Consider the following 22,617-nt stretch of genomic DNA (forward strand, 5'->3'; position numbering starts at 1 on the left):
GAAAACAATAGAATTGAAGAGAATGACTGAGGTTGAGGATGGTGCTGTTTCCCAAGGCACTAAATATCCCATCTCTGAGCAAATTACTAGAAAGCAAACATACCAGCTCTGTGCCCCCTTGAAATACTGTGCGGAAAAAAGAAAATATATATTGGATGGGATTAAAGAAGAAAGTAGGTTACATTTCGAGCAGATGTATACAAATCTGGTCATTCATGTTCTAAAGAACCCTTAAGGGAGGAGAGCTTGAGCAAGCCAACCAAGGGAGTACACATTGGTCCTACTAACAGAATTATTTTGTTGATTAATGATAACATTAAATACAGCAGTAGCATCAGATAGCTAAGATTCATTCTAGAACATTATGTATTCCTGGGAAAGTCTCCTGGGAGCCAGATCAGAAGTGATACAGGACCCCCTGAGTGGGGTTAGAAAACAGATGCTTGCATCCACAAAATACATCTATTTAGGAGACTTTGGCTTAGTGTGATTGTGAGCTTATTTGTGGCCATTCCAGTCTTGAAACAGGAAATAAATCAGAAATTGTCATGGCATTTTACGAAAGGTGTAGTGCTTTTCCTAAAACCGTATGTTATCTCAAGATCAAACTAAAGCTTCCTGGATCCCAACCCAACAGCTCTGTGTAATGGAGATGCTTTCAAAGCACTTTTTAAACAGGAGAATGAATCCCAAATCCTTTCCCAAATCTGCTGCCCACAAGATTTCCATGATGCTTTGTAGAGGCGAGTAGAATACAAGTATGGAAGACTGGGCCTTGCCAGTTCCAGTTACTCACCAGTTCTGAGCACTTACTTGGAACAAAATATATTCAGCTCCTTGGGGGAAATACAAAAGAAACAGGAGCTGGGTAGGCAAAATAACTAAATGGAAAATCTTTTACAAAGATAAAAAATATTTACTAAGTGATTAAGGAACATAAAAGAATTTTAAAGAAATACAGAGCCTATCACCGAACTTTTTAGATATGGAATAAACATCTCTTAACTTGATTTAAGAACTGAAGGATTACAAAAATACGCGATGAGATAAACATGGAGAAGACCTAGTGCGTTGAAACATATTCCTCAAATCTGGGTCTCTTCTGAGTTCCTTTTGATGCCTTTTCATTCCCCAGGAACAGAGACAGAGTTAGCTGACACAGCCCTGGATCTGCTCCTCTTGCTGCTAATGGAACAGTGGAGATGGCTATGTACAGAAAACATGCAGAAAGTTCTTCATCTTATCTTTGGGACCCTAATTCAGAGGTAAGACTGGTGAGTTCTTCACATTGGAGAGGTGTTGGCTGTGGTGCTGAATTCTCCGCTAGAAAGTGTAAGGGTAGAGTCCAGGAAACCGGTGGCCGTAAGGGAAGATAGAGTCTCTGTTATACGGGTCCAGGGATGAAGACTGTCTGGAGAGTATCAGAAAGCTTTGTTTAATCACCTTGTTGTCTAAAGTTTGAATGAGTTTGCTTCTGCAAGACTTCTGGTGTAATCTACTGAGTTACAGGCACTGCCTGTGATCTTAAAATACTTCAGCTAAACTCTTCCCAACTCCAGGATCAATTCTCCACCTGTTATACTCCCAAGCCCCTTCACCTTGTTTCAGTGGACATTTCTCTTAAGTGACAAAATATAGTCACCATGACAATAAAAATAGTAAAAAGAAGGAAAAAACAGGTGCTCTCAAAGATTATTTTCTCCAAAAGGGGTGTAAATATTCACAACTGAAGAAGTACTTGCTGACTTCTTCAGTAAGGATGGTAAGGAATAGATGGATACTTGGATTTGAAACTTGGATTTTATAATTCAGGCTTTGTGATTCCCAATACCACTTGAATCTCCTGAAAGATTTGTACACAGATGGAGTTTTTAGCTGCTGACTTTGTAGTAAGCATGAAATTGATGCAAACTTTGCTAAACTGAAGAATGCCAGAGACACTGGCTCTGAACCAGACAGACACACATAGTGCTTGAGCTTTGGCCACTCTTTTTTTTAAATTTCTTTCTCATGAGACATCCTGTCAGATCACAAATTAAGAAGCCAAATCCTGACCTGTTCTGTTAGCATGTGGCTCATGCTAATAGGCACTCCAAAAATAAAAACTTCTTTAAAAAAAAAGAATTGTGTATCTATTCTACAACCTGTAGAAAACCCATTAACAACAAGCAGTTAAATCTCCTCTTCCATACTCAAAGTTACATAGAACCAGGAGGCTTAATAAGCTTGAACCATAAAAAGACCAAGTAAAAGAAGGGGGTGCATTTATATTTGCTGTGCTTATCATATGCTAGCACCTGACCTCTGTTTATATATATTTTCTTACAGCAACCAAGTGAGGTAGGCTACTGCCACTTCTCTAATTATCATGAACACACTGCAGTTATCAGGGATAGTACAGCCATCTAGATTTAGATGCAACTCCTCCTTAAAATGTTACTATTTTCTAACCTCCAGCATTATCATCTCCAAGAAGGTAAATTAATTTCTTCTGCTTCCAGCTTTGTTTACTCTCTTTGCTTCCTTAAAAGATCTGTATACATGACTGCGTTGAACTCCAGGGACTGCTGCCAAATCATAAGTGTTCATCCTCTCCCCACCTCACCCCCTCCACCCCCCCACCCCCCACTCCACCCCCGGAGTTTGCCTTAAGATATAACCAATGTCAGACAGAAAAAAAAAAGGAGAGAGAGAGTAAATTCAACCTCATGACCCCTCCTAAGCCAGGGTTGGGAGAGTTCTGATCTGAGCCAGGCTTAATAAATCTCCCTTGATTGTTGATGGTGAGGAGAAAGTGGGGGAGGGGAGCTGAAGAGAAGTTAGATACCCAAAAAAGGCATTGTTAAGTCAAAGGGTAGTCTTGCATGCATGCGCGCCTGACCTCGTATGTCAGCTTCTGTGCTGGGAACATCCAATTATGTAAGAAGGAACACTCCTTATTTGGAGTTAGAGACAAAGGGAGGGGAGGAAAGTGGAGGTGGCTATGTAAGCAAAGGAGTAAATCCAGCTTGTGCTGACTGCTCACATCGGAAAACAGAAGAAACTTGACAATACCCCTGCATGCATCAGAATCAGGTTCAGGAAATTGGACAAGTACACAGACATAGATTAGGTTGGAGGGGAAGAGGAGAAATGTACTGTGCTCCATTGATGGTAGAAGGTTTTGAGCAGGAAGATGCAGCCAAGGTACGAGGTAAGATTACTATGGAGTCCTGATACAGAGTGAAGGAATGAGGAGAAGCTGGACTAGTGCCCTCCCTGGGTACCCAGGCAGTGCCAGGATAAAAATACGAGCCAGGCCAGCAGGAGAGTAGCTGAAGGCCACGTCCCGTGGCTCTGCCCTCCCCATGGCCCCAAGATGGCATCAGAGTCTGTGTCAAAAGGGCAGCAGACGCATTCCTGGCATCTGCGTCAGGATTTCTTAGTTAGAGAGAGAGTAAGAGAGAGAGCTAGTATGTGTGTGTGTGTTCAGGGCACGTGGAGATGGAATGTTTGACAAAAAGTAGGGCAAACAGGAGACGTTTCTGTGATCTACGGGCAAAGTTAGAGTAGAAAAGTATGTCGTCAGGGTGTGTATAGAGAGGAAGAGGAAAAGAATGTCAGGTTAAGGAGTCCAGCAAGCAGTGCGCCCGGGAGAAAATTAAGTGGCCAGCTCTGGACCTTAAGCCAGGCCATGGAACCATTTTCTTACAAAAGAGACCTCTCTACAAACCGTCTCCCAGGAAAGGTCAGGAGAAGGTTTGTGGGCAGAGTACGGGGCCATTGGAGAGTGCTGTGCTGCCAGGTGGGAGTGTCATCCTCTTTAAGGACAATTAGGAGTGGGTGACCATGAACTCTTTTGCCTCCACTATTCCCTTCGGTTACTCCAGAATCTTAGGTGTTCTCTGAGTGGAGACCGTTCAGGGGCCTTTTCTCTGTGGGCATATCTCTGTAACACATGGATAAAAGGGTCTTTCTGATATTGGTTGTATCTGAAGGGAAACTCCAGACCTACCACCAAAACGGCACACGCAATTGCAACAGGAGCTGACATTTATTAAATACTAACTATATCAGGTAAGCAGCTATGTACTTTATATGCTAATGTGCAGTGCATTTCTATGAGAGAGACATATGTCTCTCATTTTACAGGTTAGGAAAATGATACTCGGATTAAATAAGTGTCCCAGAATCATAGAACTAGTAAGATCCACACCCAAGATTCCTCTTAAGTCATCGTGACCTCAAAACCCATGTACTTGCTACTACTCCATGCTGCCTCCCACTGTGCAAGCTTTCTCACTAAGCAGTGGCCACTACAACCAGCCTCACCTGAAAGTCCCTGTGCCCCCTTATTCGCATCTAATCTCTCTTGCTTTCCATCTAACTGGCCTCGGGGACACATATATATGATGGTACCATATAAATTCATTTCCATCTGCATATTCTGATTTCGTTCTTAAAGTACTCGGGGGTCAGAGATCGTATAGTCTTCCTTGGGTATCTCTTCTACATCCTATTCCCGTTCAGAAAAAGATAAGCAGAGTTAACATTCATAGTTTCTCAGGAAACACAGATTACAGTTTTTTTCCTTTGCTCCATAAACTTGTCTTTCTTTCAGTTTACCTCTGGTGCCTTGTCGTATCTTACATCTGATCTCTCTCTACGCCCAGCTTCTGTAGAAAACTGTGTACCTTTGCAAGAGCCCCAGATACAAAGTTATCTCAAACTAAATCTTTAGTTTTTCCTGTCAGATTATTTCCTGGCCCTCTAATTATTGACTTGGGCTGTTTTAATAGATGCTGAAAGTAATTTTTTTGTAGTGATGACTTTGCTCTGGTTGTATTGTGCTTCCCGGATAAAGGAATGCTGCTCGTCCCATGTGTCTTGCACTAAAATTTGATAAAGGGAAGCTCTTGACTTCTATAGACTGGGCCAGGATGGGTCCCTACAGTCTCTCCTATTGTATGACTGGCCTTCCTATTAATATTTTTTGGGTGTCACATAGTCTACACCCATCTTAGGATAAAGACATCATGTGTTCCCTATCGTGTACTGACAGTTTCTGCTTGGATACATCTTTAACCCTTTTGCCACAACAGTCGGATATATCAGAAGGAATATATCCAAAATTTTTATACACAAAAATCATGTCATTTATATACAAAGCAGCTCAAATTGTTACTAAATGCATAAAATAGTCAAAATATCAACTTCTTGTTTTTTATGGACATCTGACACATTTTGAGGGGAAAAAAACTTGAAATCAATTAACACAGTGAAAGAGTTAAGATTGTAACAGCTGGTGTTAGCTGACTGGTTGTGTGCCTGTGCATGTGTGTTTTGCACTTCTGTGTGTGGTGCCTGGCTTCAATTCTCATACACTCAAACAGAGATACAGAATTGGTCATTGTAACAGTTAAAAAAAACAATTATCATGAGGTATTTAAACCTCAGAATCTTTTTTTCCAAGTCAAGTTATTGGTGTCTCTTGCCCATCTGTAACTACCAATAGGAACCCAAGACAGTTTTTGAGCCATTTCAGATTATGCACATCTTGAGAGCAGGGACTATGTCTTATTCCCCATTCTATGGCAAGCGCCTAGCTGTATGCTTGGAAGGCACTTAATAAATTTGTGTCAAAGGAATGAACTTTACGTGCCATTTCAATGGATGCAGTCCCTCTGCTCATCACTAGTGAGAATCTCAGAGATTCTTAACAGTTCTTGAGGATAAGAAACTCAAATGTAAACTGAATCTCTCTTACATCCCTCCCCCACAGCTCTTTAATGGGACAGCTCCAATTTCCAGAGCCATGTTTGGGCCTGAGCAAAGAGATTTCCTTTGGGCCCTTCAGGCCATCTCCCATTCTTGTGACACTCTCCCAAAGCACACAGTGCCCTCTTCCATCATGGGCCTCCTGCTTGGAGGCTCCATTTAAACGTGTCTTCTCTGGAAGAATCTCCTGCTCTTGTGCCTTCTTAATCTCTTTCTTTCCAGACAGGGAAATAAGAATATGAGATTTAGAGTCAGACAGACCTGAGTTCAAATTTTGCTTTGAGGCTACTACCTGTGTAACTTAGATCGAGTCACTTAACCTCTCTTTGCCTCAAGTTCCTCTCCAAATGTGCCTAGCTCATGAAGTTGGTTGGAAGATAAGACATAATAAATGAAAGCCTTTTGGTGTATGCCTGGCGCATGGTAGCACTCAATAAATATGCGTTCCCGTCCATCTTTACAAGCTCCATATTCCATCCCCTTGGAGACTCTTATTTGCTGAGGCAGTAACACATCTGATGTAGAGTACATAATATGTTTACAGTTTGATGGGTTTTGGGAGAAATCTTTGTAGTGAACTTGTTTGGGGATCTGTTAGTAACAAAGACCCTATGAGACAGAAAGTCTTTTCTGCGTCCTTCAGATCAGAGTGTCTTCCCTCATATTATCTATCCATGCACTGCAGCCTGTCTTACACACTTCCATAAACTCTCCCCCACTCACATCCATAGCAGAAACTCAGAGTTTCTTCTGAACCAGGGAACTACCCCTTAACCCAGGTATTCCCAACCCTCTTGCTTTTCTTTCTAGGAAATTAACTTTATTTAGTTCTAGTTATGGTAGCCTCTTTACAAATAATTTTTGAAAAATGTAAAATTTGATGCCTATGTGTACTTATTAAGTACCTGCTGTGTGCTAACTCTTCAGACCTAGTGTGACATTTTTTTCTACTTTAAGGTCCTTTTAGCCTGAGAAGAGATAACCCATAGAATCAGTTAGAAATATTGAACAATATGAGGTTAAATGACACGGTATAGACCATAAACACAGTAAAAAAAAAAAAAACAGGATTCTTTTATACATATCATTTAGACTGGTTTAGGGTAAAGAATGTTTCAGGCACTGAAACATACTTAAAGAGAGGGATGGGGCATTATTTCTACTTTTAAAATAAAAGTAACTAACCTTTAAATATATTTTGAATATTTTCAGTCAGCTTCTTTCTGACAGACAGGGAGCGAGAGATCCTTTTGTTGTGTTAAATACATTATGGGATGTCCACTAGGCTATTGCTGCTTCGGGGAGTTAAGATAAGAATAATTCTCTCTGGGCACCAGGAGGCGCTGCAGGTTAAACAGTACCCACTCACCTTGGAGGGAGCGGAGTTCATTTTGTAATTAATAGGTCCTTGCCTTAGGGGGTGATAGTAATTAAAACCATTAATTCTCTTGCTTCATGATTCAAAGGCTACTTGTCTGTCCTCTCCAGCAGTGCCACTGACTTTTAGAAAAGCCCAGTTTCTTTCATCTTTCACCCTTCTCCTCTCTGTTCTGAACGGTCTTCAACATACACTTGCTTCTCTGAGTAAAGTGTACTGCCAGAAAGTCCCCTCTTTGAGTGTATTCCTATAGATTCCCGCTTTAGTTAGGAATTTTTTTTTATTTTTTTTTTTAAGATTTTATTGGGAAAGGGGAACAGGACTTTATTGGGGAACAGTGTGTACTTCCAGGACTTTTTTTTTCCCAAGTCAAATTGTTGTCCTTTCAATCTTAGTTGTGGAGGGTGCCGTTCAGCTTCAAGTTGTTGTTCTTTCAGTCTTAGTTGCAGAGGGCGCAGCTCAGCTCCAGGTCCAGTTGCCGTTGCTAGTTGCAGGGGGCGCAACCCACCATCCCTTGTGGGAGTCGAACCGGCAACCTTGTGGTTGAGAGGACATCCAACCAACTGAGCCATCCGGGAGCTCAGCGGCAGCTCAGCTCAGGGTGCCATATTCAATTTTAGTTGCAAGGTACACTGCCCACCGTCCCTTGCGGGACTCGAGGAATCGAACTGGCAACCTTGTGGTTGAGAGCCCACTGGCCCATGTGGGAATCAAACCAGCAGCCTTCGGAGTTAGGAGCATGGAGCGCTAACCACTTGAGCTACTGGGCCGGCCCCCTAGTTAGGAATTTTTAAGTTCACACCATCCTCTGTGGTTACTTTGGTCTCTGGGTTTATAAAGCCCTCCATGTGGGCCTCCCCTGAGCTTGTCAAGTTTCATATGTGGCCCCTTTTTCATCCACCAGGATAAGCCCCTCCACCACCACCTTCACTCTCCCCTTGTTTTCTAACCACAAGTAGTGCCCCTAAAGTCCCCAAGATGTGGCTGCTCATCTTGTATCCTTAGTGTCAGGATAGATGTTGTTGTATTTGGAAAGCTTTCAAAATTCAGCTTGTAGACAGGAAACTGGAAACAAATATGTTCAGGTAGTTCTTCTGTCCCACTTGTCCTTCCTTGCCATGCTCCTCCCAGTGTTTTTCCTGCTTTCTTCAACGTCTGCTGCTTATGTTTATCCTTTGTTCTCTTCCAAGCTAGTCTTTTCCACCTTACTCTAGCCATTTTCACAGCATAATTTCGAATTCTACCATGTGCGTATTTAAATACAATCCCTAATTCTTCTCCTCCAAATCATGGTTGAGCCTACTTTAAATCTGGGATTAGTACTAGTTGTAGAAGTTGGGGGCCTGCCCATTCCAGTACAGCACATACTTATCACCTGTCCCTCCTCTCCTGTAGTGGTAGCTTTTGCCCAGAGCAGAGCCTGGAGAGCTTCCTGTGAGGTAAGTTTACCAGGAACAACAGGGTGTCTAGCTGTCAAGACAACCCTAAATTCCTGCCTCCTGCCCTCTTTTGTGTCTTATTTTCTTCCCAGTGCTGCAGCTTTAAGCAGTTCTCTGCCTCTCCCTGCCCTTTCCCCTCCTCCAGACTCTATATTCTTCTGAATGGGTGGCCATTTTAATTAGCAGAATAACTACCTGGTGACTGAGAATGAGCCAGGTTTCAGTTCACATGGGACCAAGGAAAGAAGGAAAGATTCAGTTTTGATCCTGCAGTCCCTACAGTGAAAGTTTGATTGTTTAATATATAAAGATCTAGTTTTCGGAAGGTTTTCAAAACACAGTCTTCAAATTACCCATAACCCCATGGGATCGGTCGCTTGCCAGTCTTTTTAAACACTCATTACAAAAATGGTTCACTGTTCTAATATTTACATCCTTGAGCCTGCTAGCAGTAGAGCAAGTTTTACAAAAGGGGGAAACTGAGGCATGAAATGCAAAGCTAGCTCAGGATTCTGCCATTGTTTAGGTCCTTGGATCTGGAAGGATTAAGGGATCTTCCTCTGACACATCCACAAACACACAAGCACTCTGAAAAAAAACTGCCTTCATTTTTCTCATTTGATCTTGATAACTTGTGAAGATGACAAGGCAAGAATGAGCCCATTTCATTAGAAAGAAGCCAGAACTCAGAGAGTTCATTTCAGCTTTTAAGTGGTCAAGCCAGGTTCGAACGTGTTTGTGTTTTTTCAGTGTTGGTTTCACTTACTACAACACACTGCCTCTGTGAAACCTTTGTCGCTTTTCTGGATACCAAGTTTGTCTTTTTCCCAGACAGGTGTGAACCTGTTTTATGCTCAGTATTGGCGTGAAAACTATGGTGGCCGCTTCCTGACAGAGGGATCTCTTGGGCTTGGAGCAGAGACATTGGCTATTCCGGAGACTGAGGAATTTGTTGGTTGTGAGAAAGATGTCACTTGGATCAAACGAATAGCAGGCAGTCATCCAAAAAGTACGACTTTGATTTGGCTAGCTTTAAAGTCTGTCAGCCCTGATTTTTCAGAGCTGGATTATTGTGCCTTGATAGCAGCATAGTATGGGGCCGAGAAAAGTTGACCTGAAGGTCTTTAGAGGCACGCTATATTTGCATAGTAAACTTTCAAATTGGAATCCTAAGGTTGTCACAATACTCAAATCTAAAACAAATTTCTAGAGATCTTCCTTTGTAATCAGTCTTATTTGTCTCATGAACACAGGACCCCCAAGTGTCTCCCTCTCATTTTGTACTTGTTGGACTGGTAGCCGAACCTTTCCTTTTGGTCATTTATTACCCAAACATTCTGCTGCCTCCTTTTCTTCTTAATAATTTCAAGTAATGGGATGGAATTGGAATCAGTTTGAATGTGCTTCATCAGGGGCACTTCCCAAAATACAAGTGTGATTCATAGTCCTCATAACCCCTTTGCTTTTGTTTAACTTTCAGTCCCTTCTATTCTGTGGGCCTATTTGCCAGGAAAACCGATGAAAACCAAGGCTGCTGGCAGCTGTCTCTTTTTTCTAGGATTTATAGAGTGTGCCAGACATGAAGCATGGCTGACCCACTCCCTTGCTTTCCACCTTTTTTCCTTTCCAGGGGTATGCATAACCAGGTGTGAATTGTAAGGATTATTCATGATGAATTCTTAGTTCTAGTTCAGCTGACTTATTACCCAGTATACGTCTTACAACATCCACCCACTGGTGTATTGGCACACAGTTGAATTTTAATACTGGCCTGAACGAAAAACTATTAGGAAAATAACTCTGACAAATGTTTATATAAATACATATAAAATGCTAAATACAAAGGATATCTAGATTGTTCACTATTTCTTTAATGTATTATTGTCCTCTTCCGAAAGCACAAATATTATAATTAAGAGCTTACTATTCTGCTGCTGCTTTAAGAAAGCTTACTTTGAACAGTGTGTCATGCTTTAAGACCAGTGTTTGTCCCACATACAGCATTAATTCACTTAGTAACTAATGTTTATTGCTTACCCACTCTGTGGCAGACACTATGTTAAGTGATCAAAATACAAAAGAAAAAGACCCCAAATTCCTACCCTAGGAAATTTAATATTCTGTTGGACGTGCAGTCTTATAAATAAGGACTTATAGTATAAGTTAAAACTTTATAAAGAACTTGATACGATTCAGAGAAGGGGCTGAGTAATCAATTATGAGGGGCCCAAGCAAAGCTTATAGAGGACAAGACATCCGAGATAGAGTTTAAAGGCTGAAGGGAAGTTGAGAGCAGACGTTGGAGAACAGAGCATTAAAGGCAGAGCAGTAAAATAATACGGTATTTGTACTCAAAGAAGTCAGGCATGATTAGAATCTATGATGTGCAACAAAGTGGCTAAAGATTACACCAAAGAGGTTAATAGGCACCAGCTCATACAGAGCCCTGTGAGCCATTCAAAGAACATAGAGTTTATTCCCCATTCGGTGGGAAACCATTTGCAAAATTTAAACAGGTGATGACATGATCAACTTTGTAACTTAAATAGTGTTGTAGAGGATTAATTGAAGGAAGCAAAGTTAGGACCAGGGAGACTTAATTAGGAAAGAATTGAACTGATAGAAACGAAGGAACAAAGGGTGATGAGGACCTAAGCTAAGATCATTGCTACAGGATGGTAAAGGGATGGTGAATTCATGAGATACTGAGGAAGAAGGATCAACCAGATTTAATAATTGCTTTAAAATTATGTGGTGTTGCTGGTGGGGCATGTGGATTAGGGACAAGGAAAAGGAGAAATCAAGAATGACCCAGTTTTCTATCTTGTGGAGTAAGAAGCGTAACTAATAAGATAGTGTAATATCTTCCTGAACAGTATATCTGAGTTGTGATTTAAAGTCTGCTGTTGCTCATTAAATCAATAGATGATTATCTGCTTTTGTGTAAAAATAAGTAATGACACATAAGGAAGCGTGGGCTATATCTCTAATAAATTTTGAGATTTTTGGTAGAAAACTTAAGGAACCGGAGGCCCAGACTATATTTTCATCTTTTCTTCTAGATAGAAGGAAGACCTTTCTTGGGAAGAAAAAGGAAAATGTGGAATGAATAGTTAACCGTGTAACTGGTACAAAGGGAAGGGTTTTTAAATTTCTGTACCTTGGCACATGATACTCACATGGTATATTCCCAACTACAGATAGAGCAAAACTCAAAGATAGTAGAAAATATATACTTGGCAGGAGGCCCACCAACTCAGTGAAGAGGAAGACGCTGAAAAAAAAATTGATATAAAGCTAAAACCGAATATTATGAAAAACAGCTAAGAGAGAGAAAAGAAAACGGAGGTGGACAAGAGGTACTCAAATTCACAGGATAATAACACAGTAGGAGATAAATAATAATACTGCTTTAATAAATAAATGAAGTAATAAATGAACTTAAAATTTTATAACACTTGAAGTTATCACTGAGAGTTGCAGAATAAGTCTTATTCATTCAGTAAATATTTGATTGCTTATTGCGTGAATGGCACTATAATGGTAAATGCTGAGGAAGACATCAAAATGAACCAAAAAGATCCCTGCTCTCAAAACCTTGTAATCTTATTCTTTTGTTACAAGAAGCTCAACCAGTATGTGTTGAGTAAATGGAGTAAACAAACACGATTTCAATGAGGAAAGAAAAGAATCAGCGTCAAATGAAAACAGGGTAGTTAACAGATCAGATTGTAGATGAACATATATAAAAAATAAAGAGAAGGGACATATACTGAGTAACACCAAACAATAGCAATAGAATAAGAATGGTGTCCAGTAAGCTTAAACTCAGAAGGAGCTGAAGTTGTGGATAAATGTTAAAAGAAAAAAACTAAAACACTAACAAACCTTAAAAACAAGAAGAACCAAGAAAATATAGGTAAATTGTTTGGAACAGATGTTGTAGTATTAACTGGTTACACTGAGAAAACACTTTTTCATTTATTCAACAATGAATTGGTCTACTTTTTGCTAAGCTATTTAATTTCTCTTTCTTCCATCAAGGAAAATGATCTAACAAGAATTGAACAAACATGATTAAACTAGAATTGAAAACTAAAATAGGAATGAAAATAAGAGAGCATTTAACCTGTTTTAAAGCTCATGTACCTGATCCAGATGAATTATATTCCATGGAACTGAAAAAATTTATATTTATCATAAAGACATAAGATCATTAAGAAAATAGCCATATGAGATGTGTTGGGTTAGAGATGGACAAATATCATGCGGGTTGTTGGAAATTTCTGAAGCAGTTTATTAAATAGCTGTTTTGTGAACACTAGGGGAGGTAAATGGCGAGCTCTAGAAACCAGTATGCCTTCAATGGGAACGTGTCCTGCCTGATAAATATTGTTTTCTAAATTTTTGTAGGAAGATTATTAAATTATTATACAAAAGGAATGCATTGGTTGTTATACTGTATATGGATTTCAACAAGTTTTTGCCATATTTTCATAATATCCATATGGACAAAATGGATATACAAGGTGTGATCAGAAAATATGGTGAATATTTAAATTTTAAAAAGTTTATTATAGTAAAAGACACATTGCCATTAATCCCCCTCAAAATACTCCTCATCTCTTCGAACGCACTTATCCCATCATTCTTGCCACTTTCTGAAGTAGTCTGGAAGTCCTCTTTCATGCATGTCTTTATTTGCATTGTTGTGGCTGCTTCCATGTCCTGAATCGATTAAAAACATTTACCTTTCATGGTCCTTTTGGCTTTGAGGAAGAGCCAGAAGTTGCACGCTGCCAGATTTGGTGAATAAGGTGGATGAGGACACACCGTAATGTTTTTATTTGACAGAAGTTGCCATATGCCAGAAGTCATGTGTGACACGGAGCCTTGTCATGATGGAGGGTGAAACCATTTGCCCATTTCACGTTAATGCATTGTTCGTGATCCATGATTTATAGCACATTTTAAAACACACCTTTTCTCAACCACAGCTCACACCGACTGCACCAAATAGGTTGAAACTTGTCACACACTGTTGTTAAGGTTCAATGCGCCACTTCCTGTGTTGAAGATCCCTGCCTTTCTGTCAGATGGCACTCGGCAGTAGCATTCACCATAGTTTTTGATCACACCTCGTATGTGGCCTAGACTATAGTACTTTTAAGTTATTTGTAGCTAGTTGAGTGTCTTTACCTCATAAGTAATTTATGTCAATCTGGAGGGAAATTTCTAGTAATAGAAGAGCGTTGCTCTTGTTATCCTGTTAAATTCTTTCATCAGTAAATTTGCAACTGACTCCAATCTTAAAGGTATAATTAATACTTGGGATGACAGAAATCAAGATTTGAAAGATTTAGAAAGGCTAGAATGATAGTCTAAAACCAACAAGATGGAATTTAGTAGAAATAAATGTTATAAATCAGAATTTAAATTTTTAAAAAATTGCACAAGTACAGAAGGGCAAGACTATGCTTAACAGAGGGGCATATGATTTTGTGTTAAGTGTGTATATAGACTTAGGGTTCTAGTTGAGTGCAAACTACGTATGAGTCAGTGCTTTGTTGTGTATGCCCAGAAAGCCAACAAAACCTTCGACTATATCAATAGAAGTATAGTGTCTGGATCAAGGAAGGCACTAATCCTCTGCATTCTTTGCTGGTTAGGGACTATCTGGAGGTTGTGTTTGCTTCTGGGCACTCTATTTTAAGAGAGAGTAACAAAGCAACACACACCCAGGATGACGAATGGTTTATTTCTCTCCTTCATTCATCACACATTTATTGAGTGTCTTCTGTGCACTCAACTTTGACATTGGTGGAATCGAGGGTATATACATAGGGTATATAGAGGGAAGAAAGAATAGATGTGTTTAAAAACACAAAGCGTTGTCTGGTGAAAGTGAGATTTGACTTGGTAATTTCAATACATCCTGTTAGCTCCAGCTAGGGTTTCCCGGCGGGAATTCCTGCCCATTCTCAGGAATTGTTTTTGCTTTCTGGTTCCTGAATCCCGAGATATAAACTGTTTTCTGTTCTCCATGATGAATCGTTTCCACAAAGTGACGGCCAATACTACCAACCACCTGGGTTCAAGGAGCCGATTTTCCCAATTTCCTGACCAACTTTTCTCGGGATTCAGGAATGGAAAAGCGAAGAAAATTCCCGAGAATGGGCCGGAATTCCCACCCGGAAACCCTAGTGATAAATAGGAAAAATGTCTAAGAGATGCATTGTGAGTAGTACGTTTATTTCCCATTGTGGGTATTACTGGGTTCAAGGAGCTGATTTTCCCAATTTCCCAACCAACTTTTCTCAGAATTTGGGAATGGGAAAGCGAAGGAAAAAAATCACGAGAATGGGCGGGAATTCCCGCCCGGAAACCCTAACTTCAGTGGACAGAAGTATGAGCAATGACTGGGAGTTACAAAAGGGAGATTTTGGTTGCCGGTATTTAATAATATCACTAATGAATTGAAATTACTGTTTCAGGAATTAAGCAGCTTCCCCCAAAGTCACATTCCTAATTGGTGGTAGAGCTAAGATAAAGAGCCCAGTTTTCTAGGTTCAGAGGCCAGAACCCCAAGCTATACCATGATATTATACAGGGGATTCCTTGTGAGGAGGTTACATAAGAATAACCTCTACATTTTCTTCCAACTCTAAAGTAAAGTAGCCTCTTGCTATGAAGTGCTCCTTTTTAGTTCTCAGTGTTTTAATGTGTGAATTAATGAGACTGGAATGGATAACCTCTAAGAGTCAACAAATAATTACTTTTTTAAAAGATTTTCATTAAAATATAGCTAGCATGCACTATTATATTAGTTTCAGGCATACACAATAGTTATTCAACATTTATATACCTAAAAGAAGTGATCACCATAAGTACAGCAACTATCTGACACCATACCACATTATCACAATATTATTGACTATATTCCCTATGCTGTACATTACATTCCCATGAGTATATTGTAAATACCAATTTCTACTTCTTAATGCCTTAAACTTTTTCACCCTCAATTCCCCTCCCATCTATCACCCCAATAAATCTAGTACCCATCTGACACCATACATAGTTAATACAATTTATTGACTATATTCCTTATGCTATAACCTACATCCCCATGACTTCTGTGTAACAACCAATTTGTATGTCTTAATCCCTTGCCCTTTTTTACTGACCTCCAATCCCCTTCCTGGCAACCATCAAAATGTTCTCTGTATCTATGAGTTTGTTTCTGTTTCGTTTGTTTATTTTGTTCTTTAGATTCCACATATAAGCAAAATCACATTGCATCTGTCTTTCTCTGTCTGACACTCCATGCAGCACAACATTAGGTCCTTCCGTGCCACTGCAGATGGCAAGAACCCATTCCTTTCCCTGGCCGAGCAATACTCCATTGTATATATGTACCATTTTCCCATTAATGGACACCCAGGCTGCCTCTACATCTTGGCCATTGTAAATAATGCTGCAATGAACATACAGATGCACACATCCCTTCGAAGTAGCATGTAGCATTTTGAGTTTCTTTGGATAAACACCCAGAAGTGGGTTGAATGGGTACTTAGTCTCTTGTTATAGCCTTTGTTTTAAAGTCTGTTTTGTCTGATATAAGTATTGCTACCCCAGTTTTTTTTTTTTTTTTTTTTTTTTTTCATGAAATAACTTTTTGCATCCCTTTACTTTCAGTCTGTATGTGTCTTTCAATCTGAAGTGAGTCTCTTGTAGGCAACATGTGTCAGGTTCTTGTTTTCTTGTCCATTTAACCACCAGATCTTTTTTTTTTAAATTAAAGTTTATTGGGGTGACAATTATTAGTAAAGTTACATAGATTTCAGGTGTACAATTCTGTATTACATCATCTAAAAATCACATTTTGTGTTCACCACCCAGAGTCAGTTCTCCAACCACCAGTTCTCCAATCTTTTGATTGGAGCATTTAATCCATTTACATTGAAAGTAATTATTGATAGATATGTAGTTATTGCCATTTTATTCATATTTATTATCTTTTCTTTTTTTTCGTTGTAACAGAGTCCCTTTAAGATTCGTTATTATTCTGTTTTGGTGTTGATGAACTCCTTTAGCTTTTTTTTTTTTTTTTTTTGTCCAGGAAGCTCTTTATCTGTACTTTGATTCTAAATGATAGCTTTGCTGGGTAGAGTAATCTTGCTTTTCGTCACTTTGAATGTTTCATTCCAGTCCTTTCTGACCTGCAAAGTTTCTGTTGAGAAATCAGCTGACAGTCTAATGGGAGCTCCTTTGTAGGTAACTGCTTTTCTCTTGCTGCTTTTAAGATTTTCTTTGTTTTTAAACTTTGGCATTTTAATTGTGATGTGTCTTGGTGTGGGCCTCTTTGGATTCATCTTGTTTGGGACTCTGAGTGCTTCCTGGGCTTATATATTTATTTGTTTTGCCAGGTTAGAGAAGTTTTGAGTCATTATTTCTTCAAATAGTTTTTCAATTCATTGCTCTCTCTCTCCTCCTGGTACCCCTCTGATGAGAATGTTGTTGTACTTGATGTTGTCCCAGAGGTCCCTTAAACTATCCTCATTTTTTTTGGATTCTTTTTTCTTTTTGCTGTTCTGAATGGATGTTTTCTTCTACCTTATCTTGAATTGCTGATTTGATACTCTGCTTCATCTAATCTGTTGATTCCCTGTAGAGTATTCTTTATTTCTGTCACTGTATTCTTTATTTCTGACTGGTTCTCTTTTATGTTTTCTATCTCCATTTTTATGTTTCCTATATCTTCTTTGTTGAAGTTCTCCCTGAGATCATTGAGCATCCTTATAACCAGTGTTTTGAATTCTGTGTCTGGTAAATTGCTTGTCTCCATCTTGTTTAGTTCTTTTTCTGGAGCTTTATTCTGTTCTTTTATGTGGGACATGTTTCTTTGTCTCTCCATTTTGGCTGCCTGCCTGTTTGTTTCTATGTATTAGGTAGGGCTGCTATGTCTTCCGGCCTTAGTAGAGTGGCCGCATGTAGTAGATGTGCTGTGGGGTTCAGTGGCACAGTCTTTCTGGTCACGTGTGTTGGGTACTTGAGGTATGTCCCTTGTGTGGGTTGTGTGTGCCCTCCTGTTGTAGTTGAGCCTTCATTGCTGTTTGCATGTCAATGGTTGCGATTGACCCTCAGGCCGATTCTTTGTGAGGACTGGCTGTGAATACAGTGGAGGAGCTGTTGTGCAGGGGCTGACCCTAGGGGCAGGATTCGCTTTAGCAGGGTTTTAGTGCCTGCCCAGTCTGCCCTTAGGGTGTGTCATTTCCAGAGGCAGCTGGGTGATGCTCCAACCCCTTCAGAAGCTGGCCACCAGGCATGCCAGCCCCAGGGTCTCTTGGTAGGGGCCCTACCGAAAGCCAAGTACAGCTGCAGCCTATGCCCTGCCCACGGCCACCTGACATGGGCCACAAAGCAATCCACAAATGGCCGCTGACCATGCTGGGCTTGGAGATGCCTCAAGAGGCCAAGCCATGAACCAAGGTCGGCTGTCACTAGTGCTGGGCTTAGTGCAGCTCAACCAGAGGTACAGGACATGCTAAAGCCAGGTGCTGCTTCTTTGGGTTTTGTGAACCTTTGAGAGATTTTAGGGCAGTCCTCAGCATGAACCAAGACAAGCCATTCATACAGAAAAGCCACTGGAAGCAGCTTGGGTAGGCCCAGAAGTTGGGTACGGTGGGGTCTTAGGGACTCAGGGTGAACGAATTGTGTTAGCTAGGTTGAAGGAGACTCAGATATGATGGCCACCTGTGTCTGCATGCCAGGAGAGGGGAGGGCCCTCTAAAGAAACAATGGCTTCCTCCAGTTTCTCCATCAGGTAGAATACTGCTCCTCCAGCCCTCACCCTGAATCCAGACAATTCAGTTCCTCCCTGTTATGTCCCTGGCACCTTTCTAACTGCTGCCCTAGCACTGTAGTTCAGCGCGAGTAACTCCATCAGCAAGTAAGTTCATGCCGAGTCCCTTTAAGAGGAGTGCCTGGGATTCCAGCCACGCTCCATCTCACTCAGCCACAATCTCCGCTGGTTTTCACAGCCAGAAGTTACGGGTACCTCTCTCCCAAGCACTGAGACCCTGGGTTGGGGAGCCTGCTGTGGGGCTGGGTAGGACCCCTCGTTTTTCTGGAGGGGGTACGTCCACAGCCAAGTTATCCCTCCCGATTTTTAATGGTCACATGGGTGTGGGACCAGCCCATTCTGTGTCTCCACTCCTCCTACCAGTCTCAAGATGGCTGCATCTGTTTGTCCTTAGTTGTAGGGCTTCGGTTCAGCTAGACTTCAGGTGATTCTCAATGATGGTTGTTCTGTAGTTTAGTTGCAATTTGCAATTTTGATGTCCTGAGAAGAGGTGAGCACAGCATTTACCTATTCTCCTATCTTGACCAGATCAACAAATGATTTCTTTAATTTCCTTCCTTGATTAAGAATGCTTCAATTCTTAACACATATTTTATATCCATAACTTGTACATTACTAATCAAAAACAAAAACTCTTTGTGGCTAGGTATAAAACTATGGAACTCAGATTCCTAAATCATGGTATTTAGGCACTATATAGTCTACCCTTGAAGCTCGTGTTTTAAACATGGATCTGTGATTTAAAACATAAATGTAAAAATCAAAGAAGAAATTATGTAGACACCATGAGCCATTTTAGATTTTACAGTAGTCATTGGGAGAAAGAAAGAAGAGTATCTTGCCCTTGAAGTTCATTTCCTCCTCATTCTTCTCCCAATACAGGCAGGAAAGGATGGTGACGTAGATACACAGAGGACAACAGTGATGAACTTTCTCAGACACAGCTGAGAAACCTGGGTCTGGCTAGTTATAGGACTGAGAAGCCTAGAGCTGAGAGCTGCCAGGGGGTGACTGCATAAACACAAGGGGCTCTGGCAGGAAGGCAGAGGCCTGGAAAAGGAATCAGAGGGAAGAGAAGTGTTTTATCAGGTATGAAATTGGCAAAAACAACTGGTTTAGTGGAAAATGCCCTGGATCCACACCATCACCCTCCAGATCTCCTTTCTCTCTACCCCATAGATTGAGGCAACTGATATAATGAGCACATACTCAAAGTAATGCACTAGGAGTGTGGATACAGTGTTCATGGTTTATGCCATTGTAAACATTTTACAGGGTGCTTGAGGGTGGGTGGGTTGCGGAGTGTTTCCAGGAGGCTAAAAATGTGGCTTAGGCTTTTTTCCCCCTGTTGTTGTAATTCCTGATTCCCTGTACTATATCAATGCTTTTCAACTTTTTTTAAACTTCAACCCACTGTAAGAAATACATTTTACATCATGATCCACATGAACACCCACACACGGGCACAAACACATACACACACACGTATCAGATATATATCCATAGATACATACATACCGGGTCAGACAATTAAGTTTTCAAACTTGTTGCAACAATGTTGCTAACCTTTTTTGATATCAGAGTGATTATTCATTATGAATTTATACCAACTGGGCAAACAGTTAATCAGGTTTACTATTTGGGAGTGCTGAAAAGGCTGCATGAAAAAGTTAGATGACCTGAAATTTTCACCAGCAATTAATTCATGGCTCTTGCATCAGGACAATGCACCAGCTCAAACAGCACTGCTTGTGAGGGAGTTTTTAGCCAGTAAACAATAACTGTATTGGAACACCCTCCCTACTCACCTGATCTGGCCCCCAGTGTCTTCTTTCTTTACCCGAAGATAAAGGAAACATTGAAAGGAAGACATTTTGATGACATTCAGGACATCAAGCGTAATATGACGACAGCTCTGATGGCCATTCCAGAAAAAGAGTTCCAAAATTGCTTTGAAGGGTGCACTAGGCACTGGCATCAGTGCATAGCTTCCCAAGGGGAGTACTTTGAAGGTGACCTTGGTGATATTCAGCAATGAGGTATGTAGCACTTTTTCTAGGATGAGTTTGTGAACTTGTCAGATCTTGTATATGAAGCAGAAGGGTCCCAAAACATGAGATGCACTTTTATGTCTTCTAATCTATTTCTAATTATATGTATTTAAATATCACAAACCACAAAGCTGATTACATGGCCTCTAATGCCGTTCATCCCACAGTTTGAAAAATATTGTGCCACAACCACCAGTTTTTAAATTACTGTAAAAGTGGCCTGATACACTATATACAAAAGACCCTAAGTCTAAGGCAATGATTCCCAACTGAGAACAATTTTGTCCCTCAGAGGACATGTTATAATGTCTGGAGACATCATTGATTGTCACACAACTAGTATGGTGGGGGGTAGAGATGCAGCTCAACATTTTACAGTGTGCAGGACAGCCCTCCACAACAAAGAATTAGCAGTCCAAGATGTCAGTAGAGCCAAGGTTGGAAAACCCTGCTCTAAGGGTAATAAAATAAGTTGATACTTTTAATGTCCTATGTATCTATTTAGAATGATGGAAGCTTTAACCTGATCTTTCTTTTCTGTTTTTCTTTGACCTGTATTTGGTACGTTAGGATGAGCTTGGAGCGTAATCACACTTGGGTTGTCTACAGAGGTACAGCCCAGTGGATAAAAAGGGTACAAGGAATGAGTCTGTTATTTTATTTCATTGAGACTGCACCAGGCATTTTAGTTAGAATATTTTTATTGCTCTTAGGAATATTTTCTGTGTTATGATTTCACTGTCCTTTTCCCCCTGTCCTCCGCATTAAGCCATACTTAACTCAGGGCCCTTGCTCATTCAGCCATAGCAACTCTCAGAAAAGTGGAAGGAATTTGGCTAATTAGATTAGACATGGTCCCTACAGTTTTCTCCCCTTCTTGTGAGATTTGATTCTGCTGTTTTGATGGAAAGTGACCTTCTGCTAACCTTGAAGTGCCATCTTAAGCCCTAGTATTAAACTTTTATTTTTTAGCCACTGCTTCATTCCTCTATCAGTAGCTGTTTCAGACCAAGTTCTTTTGAACACGGACAAGACATGCACTCTCAGTGCAGTGGGAAGCCCTAATCTCTACATCCTTCCTCCTTCCACTTCTGGCATCAGAGAAGCTCTTCAGTGTGTCAGTGTCAATCTGTTGTTGCCTTTTTCTCATTTTATTGGCTATTTCTGGGCCCACTAGTAAGGCTTCCATTTGCACTGAATCATTCAGAGATGGCCTAATGGAACAGACCTGGTTTGGCTTTTTTCTCTTCTTCTTTTCTTTGGGAAAAAGGTAGGATAGTAGAAAGAGATATCTTTAAATCAAATATCAGAACTGGAATAGTAGTAGAAAAGAAAACCTTGGAACTCTTCTCTGCTGTATTTTAGCATATTTACCTCATGTGTCTTATGTTACATAAACAATAGAATTTGTGTTTAGTGATTTCTTATAAATAATTCATAATACATTTTCAGAACCGTGTGTGTGTGTGTGTGTGTGTGTGTGTATCCACCTTGAAACTTGGGATTTCTGTTAGTGTAACTGTAAGTGGCACCCATAGGTTCCAGAAATTGATGCTGGAATAGCTGTTATGCATTGGACTCCGGACACATAAATTTCATTCCTTTTGCTTCAAGAGAGCTATAGGGATATGGATTTCTTTTTAACCTTCTCACTCCTAGGTTAAGAATAGAAAGGAAACGTGTGGAATAGAGAGATGAAGAGAACTAATGAGGAGTTAAGACATCAGTCTCTCTTTTGATACTCCAGAGCCTGATCTCTCTGCTTTCTCTGCTCTAGCTCAGTTTCAGGATAAACGGAGCAGGACCAAGGGAATTCATAAAGTTAGATAAAGCACTGGTGGTGTGTATGGAGCTTCACTTAGAGCAGGACAAGAGAATAAAAGGAAGGGAATATGGAGGTGGAAAGGGGGGAAGAGATTGTTGGATGAAGAAACCCTTACCCTCTTCGTGGTTGTGTTACTGGTTCTGTGCTCAGTGTTAGGCACAGCAAAGGAAACGGAATCCCTGAATGTGGCCATTTACAACCTAAGGAAGACATTGTTTGTAATAATACAGCGTGCCTTAGAAATGGCTCTACAGCGCATAGATTTTTTGTTGTTGTTTTTTGTATTATCTGTGGGGCAGGGC

At 40.4% G+C, this 22,617-nt stretch overlaps 1 protein-coding gene across 1 annotated transcript in view; it reads left to right on the forward strand.

The window, feature by feature from the left end:
- The window catches only part of SNX19 (sorting nexin 19), a 38,419-nt gene that overhangs the window by 10,994 nt on the left and 4,808 nt on the right, over positions 1–22,617 (forward strand). The window contains exon 8 of the mRNA XM_019713974.3: positions 1,136–1,265. Within this exon, the coding sequence (XP_019569533.3) occupies positions 1,136–1,265 (130 nt within the window). The remainder of the gene's footprint in view (positions 1–1,135; positions 1,266–22,617) is intronic.

Source organism: Rhinolophus sinicus, chromosome 9, assembly GCF_057876585.1.
Source record: "Rhinolophus sinicus isolate RSI-liver-muscle chromosome 9, RSI-T2T, whole genome shotgun sequence".
Lineage (NCBI taxonomy): Eukaryota > Metazoa > Chordata > Mammalia > Chiroptera > Rhinolophidae > Rhinolophus > Rhinolophus sinicus.